The sequence below is a fragment of the Magallana gigas genome, chromosome 7, assembly GCF_963853765.1.
Source record: "Magallana gigas chromosome 7, xbMagGiga1.1, whole genome shotgun sequence".
In the NCBI taxonomy this organism is placed as follows: domain Eukaryota; kingdom Metazoa; phylum Mollusca; class Bivalvia; order Ostreida; family Ostreidae; genus Magallana; species Magallana gigas.
In genome coordinates this window covers 37969440-37989365 of record NC_088859.1, presented here as the reverse complement: position 1 = coordinate 37989365, position 19926 = coordinate 37969440, and the positions used below count along the sequence as shown (strand labels likewise).

At 33.9% G+C, this 19926-nt stretch overlaps 1 protein-coding gene across 3 annotated transcripts; it reads right to left on the bottom strand.

Moving 5' to 3' along the window:
* Nucleotides 1–731: 731 nt before the first annotated feature.
* LOC105331516 (MAM and LDL-receptor class A domain-containing protein 1) lies at nucleotides 732–13752 on the bottom strand. Of its 3 annotated transcripts, XM_066066372.1 has the most exons (19): nucleotides 13656–13752; nucleotides 12546–12675; nucleotides 12347–12429; nucleotides 11762–11861; nucleotides 11468–11591; nucleotides 11166–11344; nucleotides 10650–10898; nucleotides 10318–10521; nucleotides 10049–10204; nucleotides 9793–9898; nucleotides 9541–9703; nucleotides 9273–9384; nucleotides 4953–5090; nucleotides 4781–4857; nucleotides 4463–4639; nucleotides 3353–3440; nucleotides 2949–3083; nucleotides 2381–2643; nucleotides 732–1270 (listed from the first exon to the last, which is right to left on the bottom strand). In XM_066066372.1, the coding sequence occupies exons 2-19, from the start codon at nucleotides 12643–12645 to the stop codon at nucleotides 1184–1186; spliced, it is 2541 nt and encodes an 846-aa protein (XP_065922444.1). In that variant the 5' UTR covers nucleotides 12646–12675; nucleotides 13656–13752; the 3' UTR covers nucleotides 732–1183. The 3 variants fall into 3 exon arrangements, 2 of the variants coding, with proteins under 2 accessions (XP_065922444.1, XP_034310917.2); XM_034455026.2 differs by lacking the exon at nucleotides 13656–13752 and having other exon boundaries at nucleotides 12546–12863; XR_004598005.2 differs by lacking the exons at nucleotides 732–1270; nucleotides 13656–13752 and having other exon boundaries at nucleotides 2502–2643; nucleotides 3357–3440; nucleotides 12546–12859.
* Between the last annotated feature and the right edge of the window lie 6174 nt (nucleotides 13753–19926).

Here is a 19926-nt window from a genome sequence, read left to right as displayed (position 1 = left end):
TTCTTTATACGGTACCTAGGCTCTGAATAAAAAATGATCTGTAAAATCAGGTGTGCAGTCTACAGTTTTCTGGCGGCTTTATATTCTATATGCAAGCAGGTAGTTTGTGGAATTATCATTGATTTTTAATTAATTCTATATTGGTGCGTATTTTCTTACGAAGTTGACAATGAAATGAACATTATGAATGAATATTGTAAATTCTATCTTTTACAAAAAATTATCGGGAAAATTGTCAGATACTGATCCGTAGGTCGTGAGTTTTAAACTCGATTTGGCTTTTACAATATTTGCCTTACGGGGAAAAAAGATGGAAAAAAATTATATTTTACATGTGCTTTTACCCACATTTATTTCTCAAGATGTCCATACAACCTTAAACTTGTTTTTGTTGGTTTGTGTTAATAAGGTTAGTTATAAGGCTCCTGGGCGTCCGTTATTAGCTCACCTGAGCTGAAGGATTAAGTGAGCTTCTCTGATCAAAATTGGTTGGCACAAAGCATCTTTGAGAGAAGAACTTTTTAAGTTTGTTTAAATAAAGAGCGAGATTCCTTTTAAAGGGGAGATAATTTGGAACCATTGAAAATAAATTGGTATTTTTCAAACATCTTCTTCTCAAAAACCTTTTGACTAGGAAAGCTGAAATCATGTGGAAGCATCTCCATGCTTCTCCAAGGTAGGGTGGGTTCCAGAATGGAGGGGGGGGGTCGGAAAATATAAAGAAACATCTTTTAAATTGTTCTATTCAAAAAAACCAATAGGCCAATCAGCCAATTACTTGTGCGGAAGTATCCTATGGTAAGGTAGATTCAAATGATTCCTTGGGAAAGGATGGGACGACAATGAAAGGGGGGAGGGTGGAAGTTTTACATTAGATAGAAAACTTTTTAAGAATTTATCTTCAAAAACTTAAGCATCAAAAGGAGCTAAATCTCTAACCTAAGAATATGTCGAGAGAAAAAGCAAATGTTTATAAACAAGATATACTTTACGAAGTTGTCTAGATGTTTTGTATTTGATTCTCTAAAGACGGTTTAAAGCTTTTCTTATCAGTTATGGCTATTGTTGCTCTGGTGAGCGATGTGGCCCCTAGGCGTCCTTTTTTTTAAACATCGAGTTCATTGTGGTCTTACAATTTGTCATCGATCCGCCTAACAACTTATTGTGTATTTATATAAAGATTTTATTCAAAACACGATTGGTACATCGTAATATCGTCTACTGCTATATCACCGGTATAGGAATCTCCAACGACGCCCTCTATCACAATCTAAAAGAGATGAAGATCAAAAAAAGCGATTTAAAATATCATTGCTAGGATTTTTAAAGAATAGCTTAACAATACAGATACAGTAGACAGGTAGTGTGTATATATTTTTTAAAAAAAATATATATATATATTTATATTGTGTAAATGTGATATAAATATTCTCGTATGAATACAGTGATGTACTTGTCTATATGTTTTATATTTTACAAAAAGATGATTTGGTTTCTCGAAAAGATTATTATGGCGCTCTCTCTCTCTCTCTCTCTCTCTCTCTCTCTCTCTCTCTCTCTCTCTCTCTCTCTCTCTCTCGTTTATTTAACAGCAAAAGAAGAGAAAAAGTAACAGTAAGCACCAACTTTGATACAACTTCTTTATTGTAATAATACTTTTGGAAATAAACAATCGAATAGACTATGATTTTAGTACTGATTTCTTAATTCAGGCCATTCCAATTTTTTCTTTGTTTAGCGACCATACAAAATTCAAAACCTATATTTCTATCGGGCTAAAAAACATTAATCAACAGGAAAACATACATTTAGTACATCACACGATAATTATCATGATTCTAATATTTCCTTTATACTGTAACAAAAATAAACAATTAAAAATCCCAAAGTTTGTCATAAATTGTAAAACAAAGCTTATATAACATTTATTTTAAAACATGAGGGATACATGCACATTTTTTGGTACATGTATGTAGGATTTTCCCCTCAGTTTTATGCTTCAAAACCTTTGCGGATGCTAAACTTATAAAAAAAAAAAAGGAATGGCCTCAGTTTCAAGGACGATACATAGATTTGGTTACAAGTGCGCTTTAACTTTTTGATAAAAAGTGGACTGTGGTAAACCTTGATATGCCAGATTATTTTTCCACTTGTCAAAAAGGCCCAATGATGGAATCCCGCCAGGATGAAATTTTTTTTGGAGATTTTGCTGTCTCCAATAAAATAATTGAACATGAAGTACATGCGCATATCTAGAGGAGGGGGGGGGGGTCAGGGGTCCCCCCTGGAAGTTTTTCTGGATCTGCGCATGTAGAAATTACCCAAATAAAGCGTACAATAAAGATGGAAGCTCATGATATAATGATTCAGTAGTGCCTACCTGATAATCTGTTTGCATTTGAGGAATATGAACTGTGGCTTTGTGCCATGTATCACCATGGTTACCGAAAGACTTCCATACATATTGTTCGTGTCCCTCGATGGTTTCGATGAGTACTTTTAAATGAGCGACATGCTCGCCAAACATGTGATAATGGAACACCAGACAATCCGCTGGGTACGAGCTGCTGATGAAGGGGGAGTAGATACGAGCTACGTCCCCGCTCAGTCTAGGGGCCGAGGTCTCGATGTACAAGTAGAAGCCTGTTATAAGACATTCATGCATATGATATTACTAGCAAAGTAATTAAACTTGAGAATTGGTGGCGAAAAAAGTAAAATTTATATTTGTTTTGAAGTTTAAAGATTGAGGGCAACTAGGTACCCCTTTTACAATTGTTTGAGAAACAATTTTGTTAGATATAGATATATCACTACATTATCAACATTTTTCTAGACTTTGGCCTAATTTTTAAAAAAAATTGATTTAGTGAAAAACTTAATGAAACTTGTAACCAAATCACACTAACAAATTAACGTTTATTGATGATTTTTTCGTGGTGGCTCACCCGTTGAGGAGGTATGGTCCGCCCTTGGTCCAGTGTTGGGTGTAGCTGTAGAACCCTTCATCCTCGACCAATCAAAGTCATCAAAATTATCATTCTGCCACCCACATAAATCTTGTTCAAAGTCGCACGAAGCGTCTACATGAGAAATACATTCATTTGATATTATAAAAGTTACATGGAAGTAACACACCGAAAAATGATCAGCAGCATGAAAAATACACCATGCAGCAGGCAGTCAGTATTGATGAATACGTAATGACGTGCTTCTCTGAACATCAACTTTTTAATGTGAGTAAATTTCAAATGAGAAATAATATATCGGTTTAATATTTTACTGAAACACTTCTCGTTAATATTGTAACACAGTTGTGATGGTGAAGTTTTGAACGAGGTCGAATACTCACCAACCTTGCATTCATTTAGGGCAACTGTGACGTCATCTATAGCAATATCGCCTCGATACCCCATACCCTTCTGTCCGACAAACAAAACCTATAAAACAAACATTCATGTAACTCTAACGTGATGAAATATCTGATATACATTGTATATATATAAGGTTGACTTTTGTCAGTAAACGGTTACATCGATTGAAATATTTTATCTCTAATTAAACGTTGTCTATTTTTCTTCTTTTACAATAGTATTTGTATTTTATCCATTTTAATCTTTATTCAGATTGTATAATCCATTTTTATTCAATAGTGTGTGGAGTTTTTTTTATTTATTTTTAATAAAACGTTATGCAAATTACAAATTTGCAATTTAAGTTTTTAGAAAAGTATTTAAAAAAAACAAACTAAAAATATCATGATTTACATTAGATTATTGCTTGTCATACAGCATATCACAAAAGTAAAGGATGTAGTTTGACACGCCATTTAAATTGTAATTCCGATTTTCAAAATTATATTGTGGGTCAAAACAAAAAAGTAAAGTTTTTACGCTAACATGCCACTAGTAATTCAGATATTCACAATATATTTGACAGTGATAGTTTTTTTTAATTAAAAGTGTATTTATCTACATGTTTGCTTCATAAATGTATGATGTCTATAGTTACATTAAGGATTTTAAAAATTCATTTAATATAGTATGTATTATATAAATAGTGCCTGTTTAGGAGGGTAACTGTTGAAATTGACACCCCGAGAAAGCCATTGTCAACCGACGCGAAGCGGAGGTTGACAGTGGTTTTCGAGGATGTCAATTTCAACAATTACCCTCCCAAACAGGCACTAATTATTTTATTATGCTGAATGTCTTTATTTTAGAAAAAATCTTACTCCTTTTATATAAACATGACATGAATTCTACGGCGAACCGTACGCGCATAATTTACGCGCATGTAACAATTCGTTGTGTTACCCGTTGCCAAGTGCGTTGCTAACGCTGAGGGTGATAGAACGGATTATCAACTGCGTCTAAGCCAATCAGATTTCAGTATTTAACATGAAAGTATAACATATATTGTGATAGAGTGAATATAATAATTTATGTTGTATGCGCGTTACCCAGAATGTATCGTGGCTGGATATCGGAACATTGGCACTGTGCCAGCCGACTCCCTGGTCGCCCTGCTTTCTCCACAGTGTGGAGGTGTTGTCGCTTTCCTTTATTTCTACCCTAAGTTCCCCAACATCAGCGCCGTACATATTGTAGAAAAACGTCAAGCAGTGGGTCCCAGTGCTCTGTAAAAGTATATTGCAATTTGATGTGCTCGGTTTTCATTTGCCATGTCTGTATGATCGGCCCTCCTACCTTCTATTGGAGGAAAGATCACAATTGTTTACAGAGACCAAGGTTCTAGAATATACCGGTAAAGAACCTACCTGGAAAATTGGGGACCTTATCACTGCTTCACTCCCTGGTGCACTCAATCCGGAAGTCTCCATGTACATGTATACTCCTTTAAAGGATGGTTATAGTACAATAGTAGATACGAAGTAATTTGAAACTGTAGATAACACTAATGATAATTTCATAGCAATTGTAAAGAGCTACCATTAAGACAGTCTGTGCGGTCACACTCCGGTCCGGTTAGGAGGGTGGGCGTTTCCCCGGAGTTATTCTGCCAGCCCAGCCCCTCCAGAGCTTCCAAGGACCAACCACAAAGACCGGTGTTAAAGTTACATTCGTGGACTGTAAATTAGTAAAAGAAGATGTTATTAGTAGACTGACAAAGTTAGCATAAATTCACGTGTAAATCAATTGTGTATGAAATGACTGCATGGACAATGAATTAGAATTAAGATTTACATGAATAATTTTCATTGTAATTCGCTAGGATCGGAAATGTTAGAGTGAAAGTTGGAAGTAAAATTTTGAGCACTTATTTTCAGGTCGCAAAAGATAATCACTATCCAGAATTTCAAACAAGTACCTATATAATCACATCCTTCAAAAACACGGAACTGTTACAATTATTTCAATTATCTCAATAGCGGCACAGAAAACACCCGAAGTTGAAGAGAATTGTGAAAACGATTTTTCTTTAGTCATGCTAATTAAGACTCAACCTCTTAAACGAATTATCGATTGAGCTTTGCTCAGCATTTACACGATTGTGTCGAAGTGGGCAAACCTTTAAGAAGCTGGGTCTACAAATAATTACCCATCAAATCTACCATAGAATTTTTTTGATATACTTTTTATAGTTTTTTAAAAACTGTTACTTGATGAAATTTTTCATACATTTTAACTTTAACATTTGAGAAAAAAAATGAATTCTTATATAAATATTAGTGTATATTTATACAGAGCTTTTCTTAATGAGATCAATCGTCTAAAAATAGCCATGACCCACGACCAGGTCTAATAATACACGTACTCGTAAATAGAAAAGATCTCGGTGGAAACTGCAATTTTTTATTTATATACAGATAGAATATGGAGTGCTTAGATAATCATATAGAGTGAAAAAAAGTATTAAGATAGGAACTATTGTATGGGATAAGAAGGAATTTGTTTTACATGTCCCTCAGTTAAAGTTTGGAAATGATAAGTATCATTTCTCCAAATGTTGTATAATTTTGAAATTGGATTTTTTTTTAAGGAGAGCGACTTTAGTTTGCATTGCGCATGTTTTTGCGCATTCTAATATAATACAGTTGATTTATACTTCTTGTGAATTTTTTTCGATATCATTTATAAAATTGAACACAATAAACAAAATACAGATAAAAATATTTAGATTGTTAAAGGAAATTTTTATTTTTAACACGATTTTTACGTTGTGCGGTATGGGAGCACTGCCATTGCGCTTTTATGACGTTATGATAAAATGAAGCTTTGTAGGAGTACGTTATAAGAAATAACATAAAAGAAAAAGTAAAAATTGTACGCTGTTTAAATTTTATATACAGAATGATGCTATCCTCGAGGACATTTTCCTCATTTTTTGAATGAATCCATTACACCAATCATCATTCGTGATGATCCAAATATATAGCAAAATTTGGTGCATTTTAGTATTTTGAGATGGCCCCCACTAAAAACCAGACGGTAGAATTTTGTGTTTTTTACATATAAGGTAGGAAATGATATTACTAATCATATATAACAATATGAGAAAAAAAGCTATTGTAGTATTTTTTAAAACTGCTTTGATGTGCGGAAAATGACAGTTTCCTATATATTCCTATTATAAATGTACCTCTATTTTGAGATGGTCCCTAAAAAGAACAAGACGGTCGATTTTCATGAACCTTCGCAAATAAACTAGAGTTGGTTTAAATTACGTATGGTTAAAAAATAAAGAGTTATGCTATTGTAGTTTTTCCGCTAAAAAACCCAAATCGGCCTCCTTAAAAGTGAAATAAAGTGTCCGTTGTTGAAATTCTGTAAAGAAACATACTGCCTTAAAGGGGGATAGAAGAACAACTAAAGTTTGTACGACAATATACACGTGTACATAAAAAAAGTTCCGATTCGGGTCTGAACTATCTGGGCCAATAAGATACTGAAAAATACAAGCATCAGCATATCTGATAATTTTTTTTTTTTGAAAACTTCGTTCCAAACAATGTATATTTAACATAAAATCGATTTGTAACCTTTAAATAGGTTCAATACTTGAAATACATTGATCTGAACTGGTGTATTTGTACCAAAATCTTCAAGTAGTGCTATTTTTTAGAACTTCAATGCTTTTTGTTTATAGAGTGGGTCTGTGCTCCATATTTTTTGTCATATTCTATTTAAGATCAATTGGAAAACAAACTTATTTCAATCAACAAACTCGTGGAGAGGCGACCCTAATACATTAGAAATCTATATATTTATCATTTTGCATCCCAACAGTTAAACGTTATAGAGAACAACTATGATAAACCACTTTGTTGTGACTGGAATGACTCTGTGGTTAAAGCAAAAGGCTCAGATAACCTAATAGAACTTGGCTTTTTGGCTTTGGTTAGAAACTTGGGACAATATTTCCTTTTCTTATTCATTTTCCATGTGTTCGTTAAAATATTCAAACTGACCTATGTTTTTGCAGAATTTTGTCGTATTCTTTTAAAAGAGATATAAGGGAAAATAAATAAATTTAACAGTATTTGACTATTATATCAATAGGCATTTGCAAAACATAATCCACCCATTTATATTTAATTTCTTTTCAAGCCTCATTAAATGTAAAATATAACTAAAATAATTATAATTTTATCAGTGAAATTTAGAAATAAACCCATTGAGTAAAAAATAACCGGGGCATTAGAGAAAGCAAATCAAGCTCTTCTTTATCAAATGACAAATATGGCCATTTAAAAAGTGAACATGCAATTTTTTTTAGGTTACACGAGTCTATCATGGCCGTTGGTCATGTGTTGTTTGCTAACAATTTTACATTTTTAACTTCATCCTGAAAACTATTTCCTGCTTGTTCGATCAACTATATACATGTGATGTGTATTATAAATGAAACTGTGAATATGCATGATAAGAGATTGACCATTAAAGGCCCGCAGGTCTCTTAAAAGTTTACAATTTTTGCCCCCTGGAGCTATGGTATAGATAAACCGAAATTCCTCTGACCCCCCCCCCCTTTTAATGAATTGTTGTATCTAAAAGAAATTCATAAAATGACTGAAAATGAAATCTGCTTAGCCATAAATCATAAATATAACAATAGATCTATGTGTTTGGATGCATTTACTGTCTTCTATATAGGAAGGTCAGAAATTCTTATATTCTCGTGAACAATACCAAAATACGATATGAAATTTTATATTTAATGTACAGTGGGTCATCGCTCCAAGTTTTCGTTATTAAGCTTTGTTCATTTTAGGATCACACTGCGTATCTACACTGACAAAAAGATGGTACACAGCCCTATTCACTTTAAAATGGCTAAAAAATATTGGTTTGCTTATTGAATCAGTTTGTTCAACATTAACTTAAAATGGTGATTAAAGATGATAGTTTGGTAAATAAGGGAAAATGTTAAATGTAATTTATTGGGTTTTTATTTTTCTGTCTTATTTATCTTGAAATACCCCCCCCCCGCGTTCTTTTAAGTTAGAAGAGGTTAATTAATATCCAGGGACGCCTTTCCTTAGCTTAGGAAATAATCAAATTCAGACACAGGGTACTTTATATGTAATAAAAAGAGGTACCAAGATCAAGAGAGATTTTCTATACATTTTTTGCAAAATGGCGTGATATAGGTTTCGAAAAACACGTCATAATTATTCTCTTTTCGGTATTCACTTGATCTTTTGATTTTTTTCATTAATCATTGTTCGAGCATATAATATAATCAAAAAGTACCAAACAATAAGCAACAATTTAATGTGAAGGTCTTAGGCCATAGATTGGTAAAATCAAGATTTTTTTAAAAATTCTATCCACAGAGTACCAAATAAATTAAATTACTGAAAAGAGTAAATTATAGCCCAAAATCGTCATTAAAATCAGAATTAATTTGGCAGAACAAGAGCAATTTATAGACAAGGTTTATACATACAAAACTTATTTTATTGCATAAAACTTCGCAGCATTAACAATAACAGCAACACACAATGGTAACAAAGAATGAACATATGTACAATGTAAACAAGCGGCATATATAGCACGAAAGCACAGCTCCAAAAACTTTGTAAAAAATGTTTAGAAATATGGCACCATGTAAAAACAGTAATCTCAACAACGATATCATTTAATGGCTTTTCGGATAAATATTAAATTTCTGAAAAAATGGATGTAACGTTTTAATTTGTAGTCCTGGGTGATAAGGAAATCTATATAAAGGACTTTGCTTTATCGGACTTTGAATACCATGAATTCCGTTAAAGGGAATTTTATTAGGAAAAACTTGAATTTGACCTCCTGTTTTTTCGCTCCGGTCCCCTGGTCCTAGACTACAGTCCTTAACGATGACGTCATCAACTCCAATGTCACTGAGAAAATTTGGTCCTACAACACCCTCTAAAACAACCTTAAAAAAGAAAAAAATGGTCATAAAAATATATTGCCAAACAAAATCTTATTTTTGAAAAAATACTCATACTCGACAATTTGCATTGCGATGCCTCATGTTAATTCATAACATAGAATGAAAACTGGTTTATTATGTATCAAAGGTATTTGGTACCTTGAAGGGAACATTCGGGTTCGTAAAATTCTTTTGTAAAAGGTTCCACTGTGACCCTTGGTCCCCCGTGATTGTCCAGGACTGGAAGGTATGGGTAAGTCTGTCGTTCTGAATGTACACGTTCACGGTTCCCATGGTTTTACCATGCATGTGATAATATAACCTGCATACGAATATTGATTGGTAATTAATTACATTCCATGATGCAATTTGAATGAACATCAATTAGAAATTCGTTATAACCAAACTTACTGGAGACACATAAGGCCCGTGTTGTTTTTTGAGTAAAAAACTGGTGACAAAAGTCTGGTTCTCTCTCCTTTCTGTCTGTAAGAACTCTCCATGTAAATGTAGTACCCTGAAAGTGAATAATTAGAAAAATTAAAGACTAAAATTCTAAAGTTTTAACCGTAACTTTTAAATGCGTAATTGCCTGTTGTTACTAGAGTAGATGCGGTGAAGGTTAACAATGGCTGTTATTGCAACAGTCGATGAGGTAGAGGTTTACCATTGTGGTCCTCTGTGGTGTGGTCCAGGGTGGGTCCAGTGTTCTCCGTCTCTGTCTCTTTGTTATTCAGTGTCCACCGTCCGACGGGCGAGTTCTGGGGGTCCTGAGTCCAGCCACAAAGTGTTTTCGAATCAAAGGAACAATAGTGGACAAAACCTGCAACACACAACATAATTTATGGTATAAGAATTCAATAATCAGTTTATTTACAAACCTGCGTGTTTCATCAATTAAAATTGAATTGCACTAATCAGACTTGTTTAAAATACCTGCTTTAGGATTCAAACACTGTGGTTGAAATCCTGACCAACTGCCATCCAGTTTACAAAATCTCCTCTGAGGACCAACCATCATGCTGTTACCATCATTACAGGAGTAGTCAATGGCAACGCCTACGTCAGTCTTTCCATTCTCGGAAAGTCCTACAATTTTGCCGTTTCGGAGAGGTTCTGGATTCTGGCACTGTTTTATTTCTACAACAAATATAGAAGCTGAAATCCACTGACTGCTAGGACTTTTTATGAGTACTATTACCTCTACACATCGTTATGCTTTTTTCAGTGAGCAATGTTAAGGTTAAGTAATAGAAAAAAACGCTTACCACATCTATACAGTTTTCTGATTTTCTGAATGTCCAGTGATGAAAGATCGTTTCTTTGGCCTATTATGTTCTCTTTGATCTCCGGAAACGGGTTGTTCCACGTTCTATTCACCGTAAAAGACCGTCCCTCGGGATTGGCCTTGTCCTTGGCGAAAGTTGTCGGCGAGTAATGCATGACGGATGTATAGTCGTAGTCCCCTAGGATGTTCACCTCATCCGGGGTCATTTTCGTGAAGTCAGACACGTGAGCTAAATGAAGGAAATCATGAGTATGATGAGATGTGTTTACCTGAAACTGTTACGTCTTGAAATCGAGTTTTGTTGCCAATGACTTTTGTAATAGTCGGTGACTTTTTTCATTTTACTCATTTAAGAATATTGGTTAAGATTGCACTGTTATGCAACGAATAACAACTTTATTTTTAGCTTTGAACAGTACTATTGTACAACGAACAATAGCTTTCTACGTGAAGTTAACACTTGTACACGATAACTCTATCTGTATTGGACACTTACCCTGGATGATGTTGGGATAGTTAACAACAATGTAGGTGTCCCTGTCCGGTCTTGTGTGTTCGTGCCAGAACCCCAGGGCGTGCATCAGTTCGTGGTAGATCGTCCCAGGCCTGACAGTACAGCCAGGCCCCAGGGACACTTTCTGTTCCCCACCCTGTCGCCCGACAGAACTATAGCACCTGTTTTCAAAGTTTGAATGATATAGTAATTACAATCAATAAGTAATAATCATTTTATTTATCTTTTATTGTTTTGATTGGTACTACTTGCGTTCTAACTATGATGTGTTTTTATAGCCGTACCCGTGTCCTTTCTGTATCGATATGTAGTCTTTTTCGTTGGTTCTGCTTTTGAATGTGACACAGCCTTGAAGAAGTGACGCCATAGTATTCAAGGCATTTTGTATAGCTGTAAGCTCCGTTACCGCTAAAAATATATAAAAATAAATTAAATACGATTGCTTTATCTACATGAATAATTTCAAAGGCAGGAAATTTATTTAATTCATTATGTTATCATAATTCAGGTATAGCAGAATTTCTATGATGTCATACACTCAAAATGCGTAACGGACGCAAGTCATAATTTACACATACTATATCCGGTCGTGTTAATGATGTAAGGAACCACCCGTCCTGTCCAAGCAAGATTGATGTCCTTAACAGCCATTCTCGTTTGAAACTGGTGAGACGATGTCTGCAAAATTTAAGACATTGAAATTTGCCGAGTGTACGAAGCGACCTAACATGATAAAGGTTACCAAGGGCGTGATTTTTCATGTAGTAGTAAAGAAAGGCTACACATAGGACATAACGAATTTGTTTTCTACACTTCACAGTGAAAACTTCTTTAAAAACGTGTCAAAATGTCAAGAAAATTAGCAAGCGAACATTTTAAACATAATTAACGTTGTATCTTGAGAAAGTGCAACACGAGGCACTATTAAAAAGCGGACTTCACAAAAAATGTTCTCTATTTCACTTCCGTTGTATCAAAATGTTCAACATTTGCACGAATTCCATAAAAGCGGGACACTAATATTTAAGGAAAATGTCAGTTAGTGTACATGTTATTGCCTTTTACAGAATTCTTATTTGAAAACTATTAAAAGATGCGAATAAATCTGCAACATTTGATGAACACAAAAATCACATCAAGTGTTACTACTTTTTATTCCTTACCTGGTGTTTCTTTATAATGTCTCCCTCCACCAAAGTCTCTCCATCCATAAGATGTTCGATGTGGCCGTTTGACTGAATTTGTTCTGTAGAAAAAGTTAGGAATCATCAAAAGTTTGCCACAAAAGAGTGTTGCGTGTAACCAAAAATGTTCAAATGCTTTAAAACTGTTTTCAGTGTTAAGCTCCATGGATTTACCTACCTGCGCCAAGGTTTTGTTCCGGAATCGTTACATCGTAGTCTATGGGTAGCGGAGAGCAAGACCTGATGACTAGAACAAGGACGATAACTCTGGGACACATGGTACCAAATCACGAGGGTCTGAAGTTCTACTAAAATATTCCTGATGTTTAAGTAAATGTCAAAAACGATATCACCATCTGCTGTCAAACCTTTATATTTGTTTATCAACATAAACTTTCCTGTAAGAGTTCCTCCATAATATGTTAACTGACCGAGTAACCTCTAGTAGAGGAACTAGTGATAGAAAACATGATAAGTGATAAGCGATTCGTGGCCAGTGTCTTCAGAAAGGACTACGGGACAGGCTGACTAGTTCATGGAGTATCTGTGTCACCTAACCCCCTCGGTAACGACTTCCAACGACACATTACTTACAGCGATTCTTATGCATCTACTATATAACAACACCTGTTGAGGTGTTATTTATGATGATGACTGTTTGAAAAATTTAATTAATGTCCTCAAAATTTTGCCTTGAAGAAATTTTCTTTAAAGACTAAGGTGTTTTTACTTTTAAAAAGGTTTTCCCTTTCCGGATTTTACTTTCTAAGATTTTTAATTTTCCCCAATTCTTTCTGCAGTCCCCGGTCTCATACAGTAAGATAAGGGGAACGATAGAATGTTCCTAAGAAATAGAAGTTCCATGTATTGATCTTGTGGATGATATTACGAAGAATAACTTTGGTCTACTTAGATAAATGTATCCAAAAGTCCTGTCGTATTCTTTACATTCCAAAGAAGACAATCGATTTAAAGTTATGAATGAAGTAGGTTCGCTTTTGTATCGTACAATGTACTTTTCCTAACTGTTCTGTCCCTCGTTTTCAAACAGTGCAATTCGATTAAGTATCTTTTCCTACCACTTTTGAAAATAAAGTGTTTTCCCCTTTACCAAAATAAATAATGTAAAAAAATTCCGACGATTTTTTTTTTACACATGCACATAAATTCCAAAATGTTTTTAATTACCTCATTTAGTAAGATAGTATTTGGTTAATTAGATTTGACATTAATGTCACATGCAATTAAACCTATAGGATATAACCAATTCTCTCTTTAAAAGACTTACCTTTCAGAAGGCAGCAAAATAGGAAATATTGTGTTACGAGAGCACGTGTAATTTATAAGGTTTTCGGAAGAAAAACAATTAAAGAATATTCAAAAGTAAACAAAAGTTGCTGCAAAAATGGGCGTGGAAAGCAGTCCTAAAACCAATGAAAGTGAATTACCCGTTATTGAGTCATGCGCCTACAATATAAACAAATAAATCTTGGATCTATCCAATGGTAAATTTTTATACCCACAGGGTCAAGTTTTTGCAGCCAACCATATTGAGAGGAGTTTTCTCACGTGCTTTATGAACGAGAAGACAGACATACAATTATCACACTTTGGACAAACAACAATACTTACATTTTTTTATCATGCTGAGGTTCAAGGAGAGAGGCTTTAAGCATTGAATTACGTTGTAAAGCAGGGTACATTACGTCTGATTAGAATTTAGGACAGTTAGCGGTGAAGTGTGCAAAGGTCTGAAACTGTATCTGAACGAACCCAGGAGCCCCCTCAGTCCCAGCAGGCTGCCTCAATGCTGGGTGTGTTCAGTTGGATGGGATTCCAAAGGCGTGTTGGGTTCTCATACTCCCGTCACAACACCTGAAATATACACTGAATGACTCGGGCAAGGGAGGGAAAGAAAGAGAGTATTCCACCTAATCTACATAGAATTGTTAAATTATTAGCAAATTTATTTATTTTATACTAAAGATGTGTTATCAACATTAGTAAGTTGTTGTGGACATTCTGTGTATATTTCATACTTTGCAAAATAAAAGTGTAAAACTAGTATTAAAGAAAAGACTTTTAAAGATTTGATTTTCTGTCACATATTCACATAACATGCACTTGCATAATATATGCATATATATATAAGGTCTCGTTTTTATTTTGTTGCATAAATATCCGATAAATTATTTGAACTTACACATCATGATCCAATGAGCTCTCGTGCAGAAAAAGTTTTATGGCGATTGTTTTCTGTCCAGTTGTATTATTCTGCTGTGGGATAATATTTCTCTTACTGAAGTTAAATGACCATTTTATTCAGCAAGGAATCCGTAAGAGTGTCTACGATATTCGGGAAATCATGGAAGCTGTCTTAAGGCTGATGATTTCATTTTTATATGAATGTAAAATTAATCTTTTCCATAATATTCATGTTGTGCATCCTTCTTATTGGTATACCGAATCCCGAAATATTTTATAAAAGAACAGACTTTAAAAAAAAACCCATATTTTTTTCAAACTGACCATTTTTTTTTTCATAAGTTTTGCTGTAAGGTTTTTCTGGCATAAAACAATTGCACTGAATTGTAAAACAGATAATAAATATGGAATTTAAAGAAGTCTAACCAAATCTTCATTTGGACATCGTCTGGAATACAAGACAGTTAATTATATTTGGTTTGCGCCTTGATGGTCAATGTTTTTCCATTGCGATAATATTTTTGCTGTTAAAAGAGACACGGGAATAAGTTTAAGGTATCATTGGAATTTTTCATACGTATATTTTCGATTTGTGTATCATAAATTGTTTAACACATAATTACCATATATGTAGAGGAAATTCAGATTGATTGAATGGGGCGTTCGAACGGAAGAACCCCACCAGAAAGACGGAATTAAGATGACACGTCGTCTGTCACTGTTCACATGCGGTTATTAGCTCATGAACTTTGCAAAGACATTGATTTAACCTTTCAGGGGTCATTTCAAGTAAATTGGTCATGGAATTTAACAAATTACCATGATGAACATTTTTGCAGCCTTGGTGAATTTGATACATCTGTTAAATTGAATAGAACAACTTAGTTACTGATGAAAGGTTCTTCTGCCTCATTACGTGAAAAAAATGTCATTAAAATGAAAATCAATCCATGTTCGCTAACCCCTTGCTGTCAGTGGACTCTAGATATTCAGACGCTCGACTTCAAACAATCTTAGCCAGGGATTCGTCTTTTATCTTTGCATACGTGTGATTCTCTTTTATAAAATAGAGATTTCGTAAATGATATATTTTTTTGGTAATTTGAATCAGATTTTAAGATTTGGTAACAAGATATAAGGTGATAGAATTCAATGTACGGGTACCTGCATATAGAACCAGTGATATGACAAGATTACTTACAGAATTTATTCAAAGGTGTCCGTGACCTAGTGGCCAAATTTTTAGATATTTTGAAAAACAATATTAAGTTTTAAATTTTATATTTTTCACATGTTTCAAGAACAATTTATAGGGACTCTGCCATATATTTCTCGGCACCGATAGCTAAGATGTCCAAAAGAGGGTCCAAAAAGATAATTTGCAATTTTTCAAAGAATTACTTGCATCTCAAAACACACATATAAATCAAAAAACTAAAATGAAGTGCAGGTATGAAATGAGATCATGTCCTAAATAATCTATAACACTGCTCCCAAAAAACAGTGCGATGAAAATGTACATAACAGAGACCATTCTTGTTGCCTACCATGAACAGGTATCGTATAACTACCTCTTATTTAGAGGCTTTGAATTATCCGAGATCAAGTTTCGATTTTAAACACATATAATTTAAAAGAAGGAGGAGTTTAACACTTTCTTCATAATGTTGTTCATTATTTATAAATCAAATTCGTATTAAGATTTTTATGCGTGATAATGTTAAGTAAAAATTACACGAATTTTTACATGATTAACTGATCAAGTTTCCAACCATTTATGTTCAGACATTGTGAAAAGACGAATTTGACAGTCAATTTATTTCTTTATTATCTCTTGACGTGATGTGTTCCAGATATAAAAACATAACTTTTTATATGCATATCATTATTTTTTTAAATTAAGATACTAATACTCTATTAAAAATTCTAAAGACTAGAAATCTTGAAGTAAAAATACTTTTAACACCATTTTCTTGTTGTTTGAAATTAAGATTACATGGTCTCCTGGATTCATAAAAAAATATAGTTTGGTTTTCGTAACAAATGTTGAAAACTACCAGTTTGAAGTAATAACTTTACAGTAATTTCTATTAATTAGAACTACATTGATCAACCTGCAAAAATTAGAAACATGCAAATAAAAATATCTTAATTCCTAAACATATCGTCGATGGTGAATTCCGCAAGATTTCTTTGCAAAATGAAGTTTCTTGTCAATTTCAATTTATTTTAAAGAGTTAATTTAATTAAATAAGAATGAATATTTCTTGTATTTGGTTACTTTTGAAACAGAAGTAACGATCAATTAAACCCGAAACGAAAAAGGAGGCGGAAGAGAGAAAAATGAATTGGCACATTGAAAAATGGGAGAGAATAATTTGATATGATTTGGTATAAAGACTCAACTATCAGAATAAATAATGGAGAAAACCAAACGGTTCGATAATGAAGACCCGTGCCTTGCACGGCCACTCCACGTCGGGCTCTCGTGCCCGGCTTCTATGGTACAGCTCTTGTCTCAGTCCTATAAAACCCACAGAATAATCTCATATTATTCTCTAAGCCTCTGATAACGCTAGAAACATGTACAATTCATCGGATAACCTCCATATTTTTGGAGCCACTTCGGAAGCCAAAAGAACATAAGTGATGTTGATCTCAAAATTCGTCGAACGGTGAAACTTCGGATAGCTGAGTAATGCAATAATGTAGGTATTTGGTTGTAAATCTTTTACTTAATATGTTGCTTTATTCTAATGGAGAAAAACTGCAAATTGATGTTATAACGTTTTCTTTTGAATCAGACACGCGGGTACGGAATGAACTTGCAGACGACAAATACGATACATTGTGCAAGGAATAAAACAAATATTGAAAACCATTTCAAAAATTTGTGCAGCAAATTCCCACAGTTGCGATTCTATTTTTTACAATATATCATCATTTTCACCATTTAATGAATGAAAGGAGATTAAAATCTCATTTTCGAAGTTTAGATCATTTTACAAATGTGTTCATTAAGGTTTCACTTTGATGTTATAGCAAGCAGAGTTCCCATGCAAAGTTTTGTATTTCTCCCTCTTTTCTTTGCAAACAAACACTTCATTTTTCATCATAGAAGATGACATACTCAATCAACAAAGTGCCCACTAGAATTTCAACCGGAATCGTGATGAATTTACAAAAAATCCCAAGTCCGATTAACCAAAGAAAGGCTCTATATATCCTGTGACAAGAAAAACTGATTAGGCGGGGTCAAAATGACAGAATAAATTTCATCTTTTGGGATATCCAATATTTTTTTAAATCTTCGGTCGATTTAAGGTAATGATAAGATTTTTGCTAAATCTATCACCCGATGTGAAGATTAAATCATAAATAAGAGAGAAAAATCTTATCTTATCGTCTGGTAGCCCAGTAAATGCAGACTACGGAACGAAGTCTATGGTGTTAATTTATGAGCTTTTCCCTGTATATATCTTGTTTCAGATATTAAGCTAATTACCTGTGATTCACTCTATTTTAACAGTTTTTGCTGAATGGTATGTTATATGATAAATTGACCAGATTTCGATGCATTTATGATGCATACCCGAGTTGGGATTTTGACGACAAAATTCAGCTTGCCACTAACACTAGCATACAGGCAAGTTTGCAGGAATGTCTATATATTTGCTATTAAGAAAAAAGGGCTATTAATTTCGCTTCCTAAAAAAATTAATTGTAATTTTTGCTGTTTAACGGTTTGTTTTCAAAGCTAAATCACTATTGTGGCATACCAGTGTTCATACGAATGGGAACAAAAAAAAATGTTAAAAGGATATAAAATGATGTAAACCATATCCAAGTAAACTATTGTCTTTATATTTTTAATTTCTAAAACAATTAGAATTAGCATTGTACATTAAAACGAACAATAAATATACTTGAGATCTACAATCTGGATATACATTCAAGGCGCGTTTGTAATTACAAATTACGGAAATGAAGTCTATAGGCGTTTAAAATTCCATTTAAGTTTCTCTTTCATGGCGGTAAACGTTGTCTCTCGGAGTGAGGAATGTCTCCCATTATTCGATCGTTTTATCTTCGGGGGAGGCGAACAGCGAAACAATTTGTCAGCAGTGGCATTTTAGAGGGAAAAAATACAAGTTTTATTGTCAAGGACCTTTGACAGCCTCTTATTTGCTAGTAACAATGACCTCCATTACGAGATAGAAAGTTTTTTGCAGCGCTTGAATGACAAGTTTTCTCTCTATCTGAATGCGAGGATGATTTGACAAAAAAGTCCTTCGTTTCATACGGCCTGATCACACACGATGCTAGACAATATACAGAAAATGGAAAAATTTTCATTTCAATTTATTTAAATATATTTAAATATTTCAAAACTGTTATCGCATGCCTATGCCATCGCATTCTTCACTCACATGAAAAAAAAATATTTAAAATGTAGCGTTTATTTTGATTACAAAAGCAAACTGCCTTCAGTAATTGCGTTATTTATTTTTAACAAAGATCAGGAGAAGTTGGGTAGCTTTTGGGACAAAAATTGCCGATAAATAACAACGACTTAAGTTCTGAATGCAACCTTCTTACATAATACTATAACAGTTTAAAGGACCAAAATATTTACTGAAACACAAAAACCTTCAGATATCACAAACCCGGAAAAGGGTTATCTTGCACCCGAGCCAGAAGGGGTAAACTAAGGAATGCCTAGAAAGATAGACCAGGGTAGTTAAATAAAAAGTCAAGTTAATAAGTCCATCGAACTCGATCTTAATTATCGCTACCTCCCACTGAACTCAAAGTCAATATCATCAAGGATAGACAAACACCACGGGGGCGCTCAAATCACTTTAAACTGGGGGGATTTCTCATTTGCCGCGGGAGACCTATCTCACAAAAAGTCCACTAATGCTTTCAATGGGTCAGTCACAAATCATTGTTAAACGCGCCTTTTGATTTTATACTAAATACAGTGTAGATCTAATGGAAGTGGTTTATAAATGACCAACCAAGTAAATTTTGCATTGTCTTGCTGTAAAACCCAATGGAAAAAACAATTATGTTGAAAGTAAATTCCTACGTTTAATTATTACTGTTTTATCATTATGAGTTAGCAAAAATAATGCATGTATTTACATTATGATTTTCAGATTCCGGCGAAAAACAGGTCGGACAAAATATAAAAGCATCCTAAAAACTGTGTTTCCTTCAAATATTGATGCGCTCGGTAACCACAACACAGGGCTTTAGATTACGTAGTAGGACCAAGTTTTATCCCAAAAGCAGAAAGCGGGGCCCCGGGTCTATATCAGCCTGTAGTACAGGTCCTGCTGGGACCATGT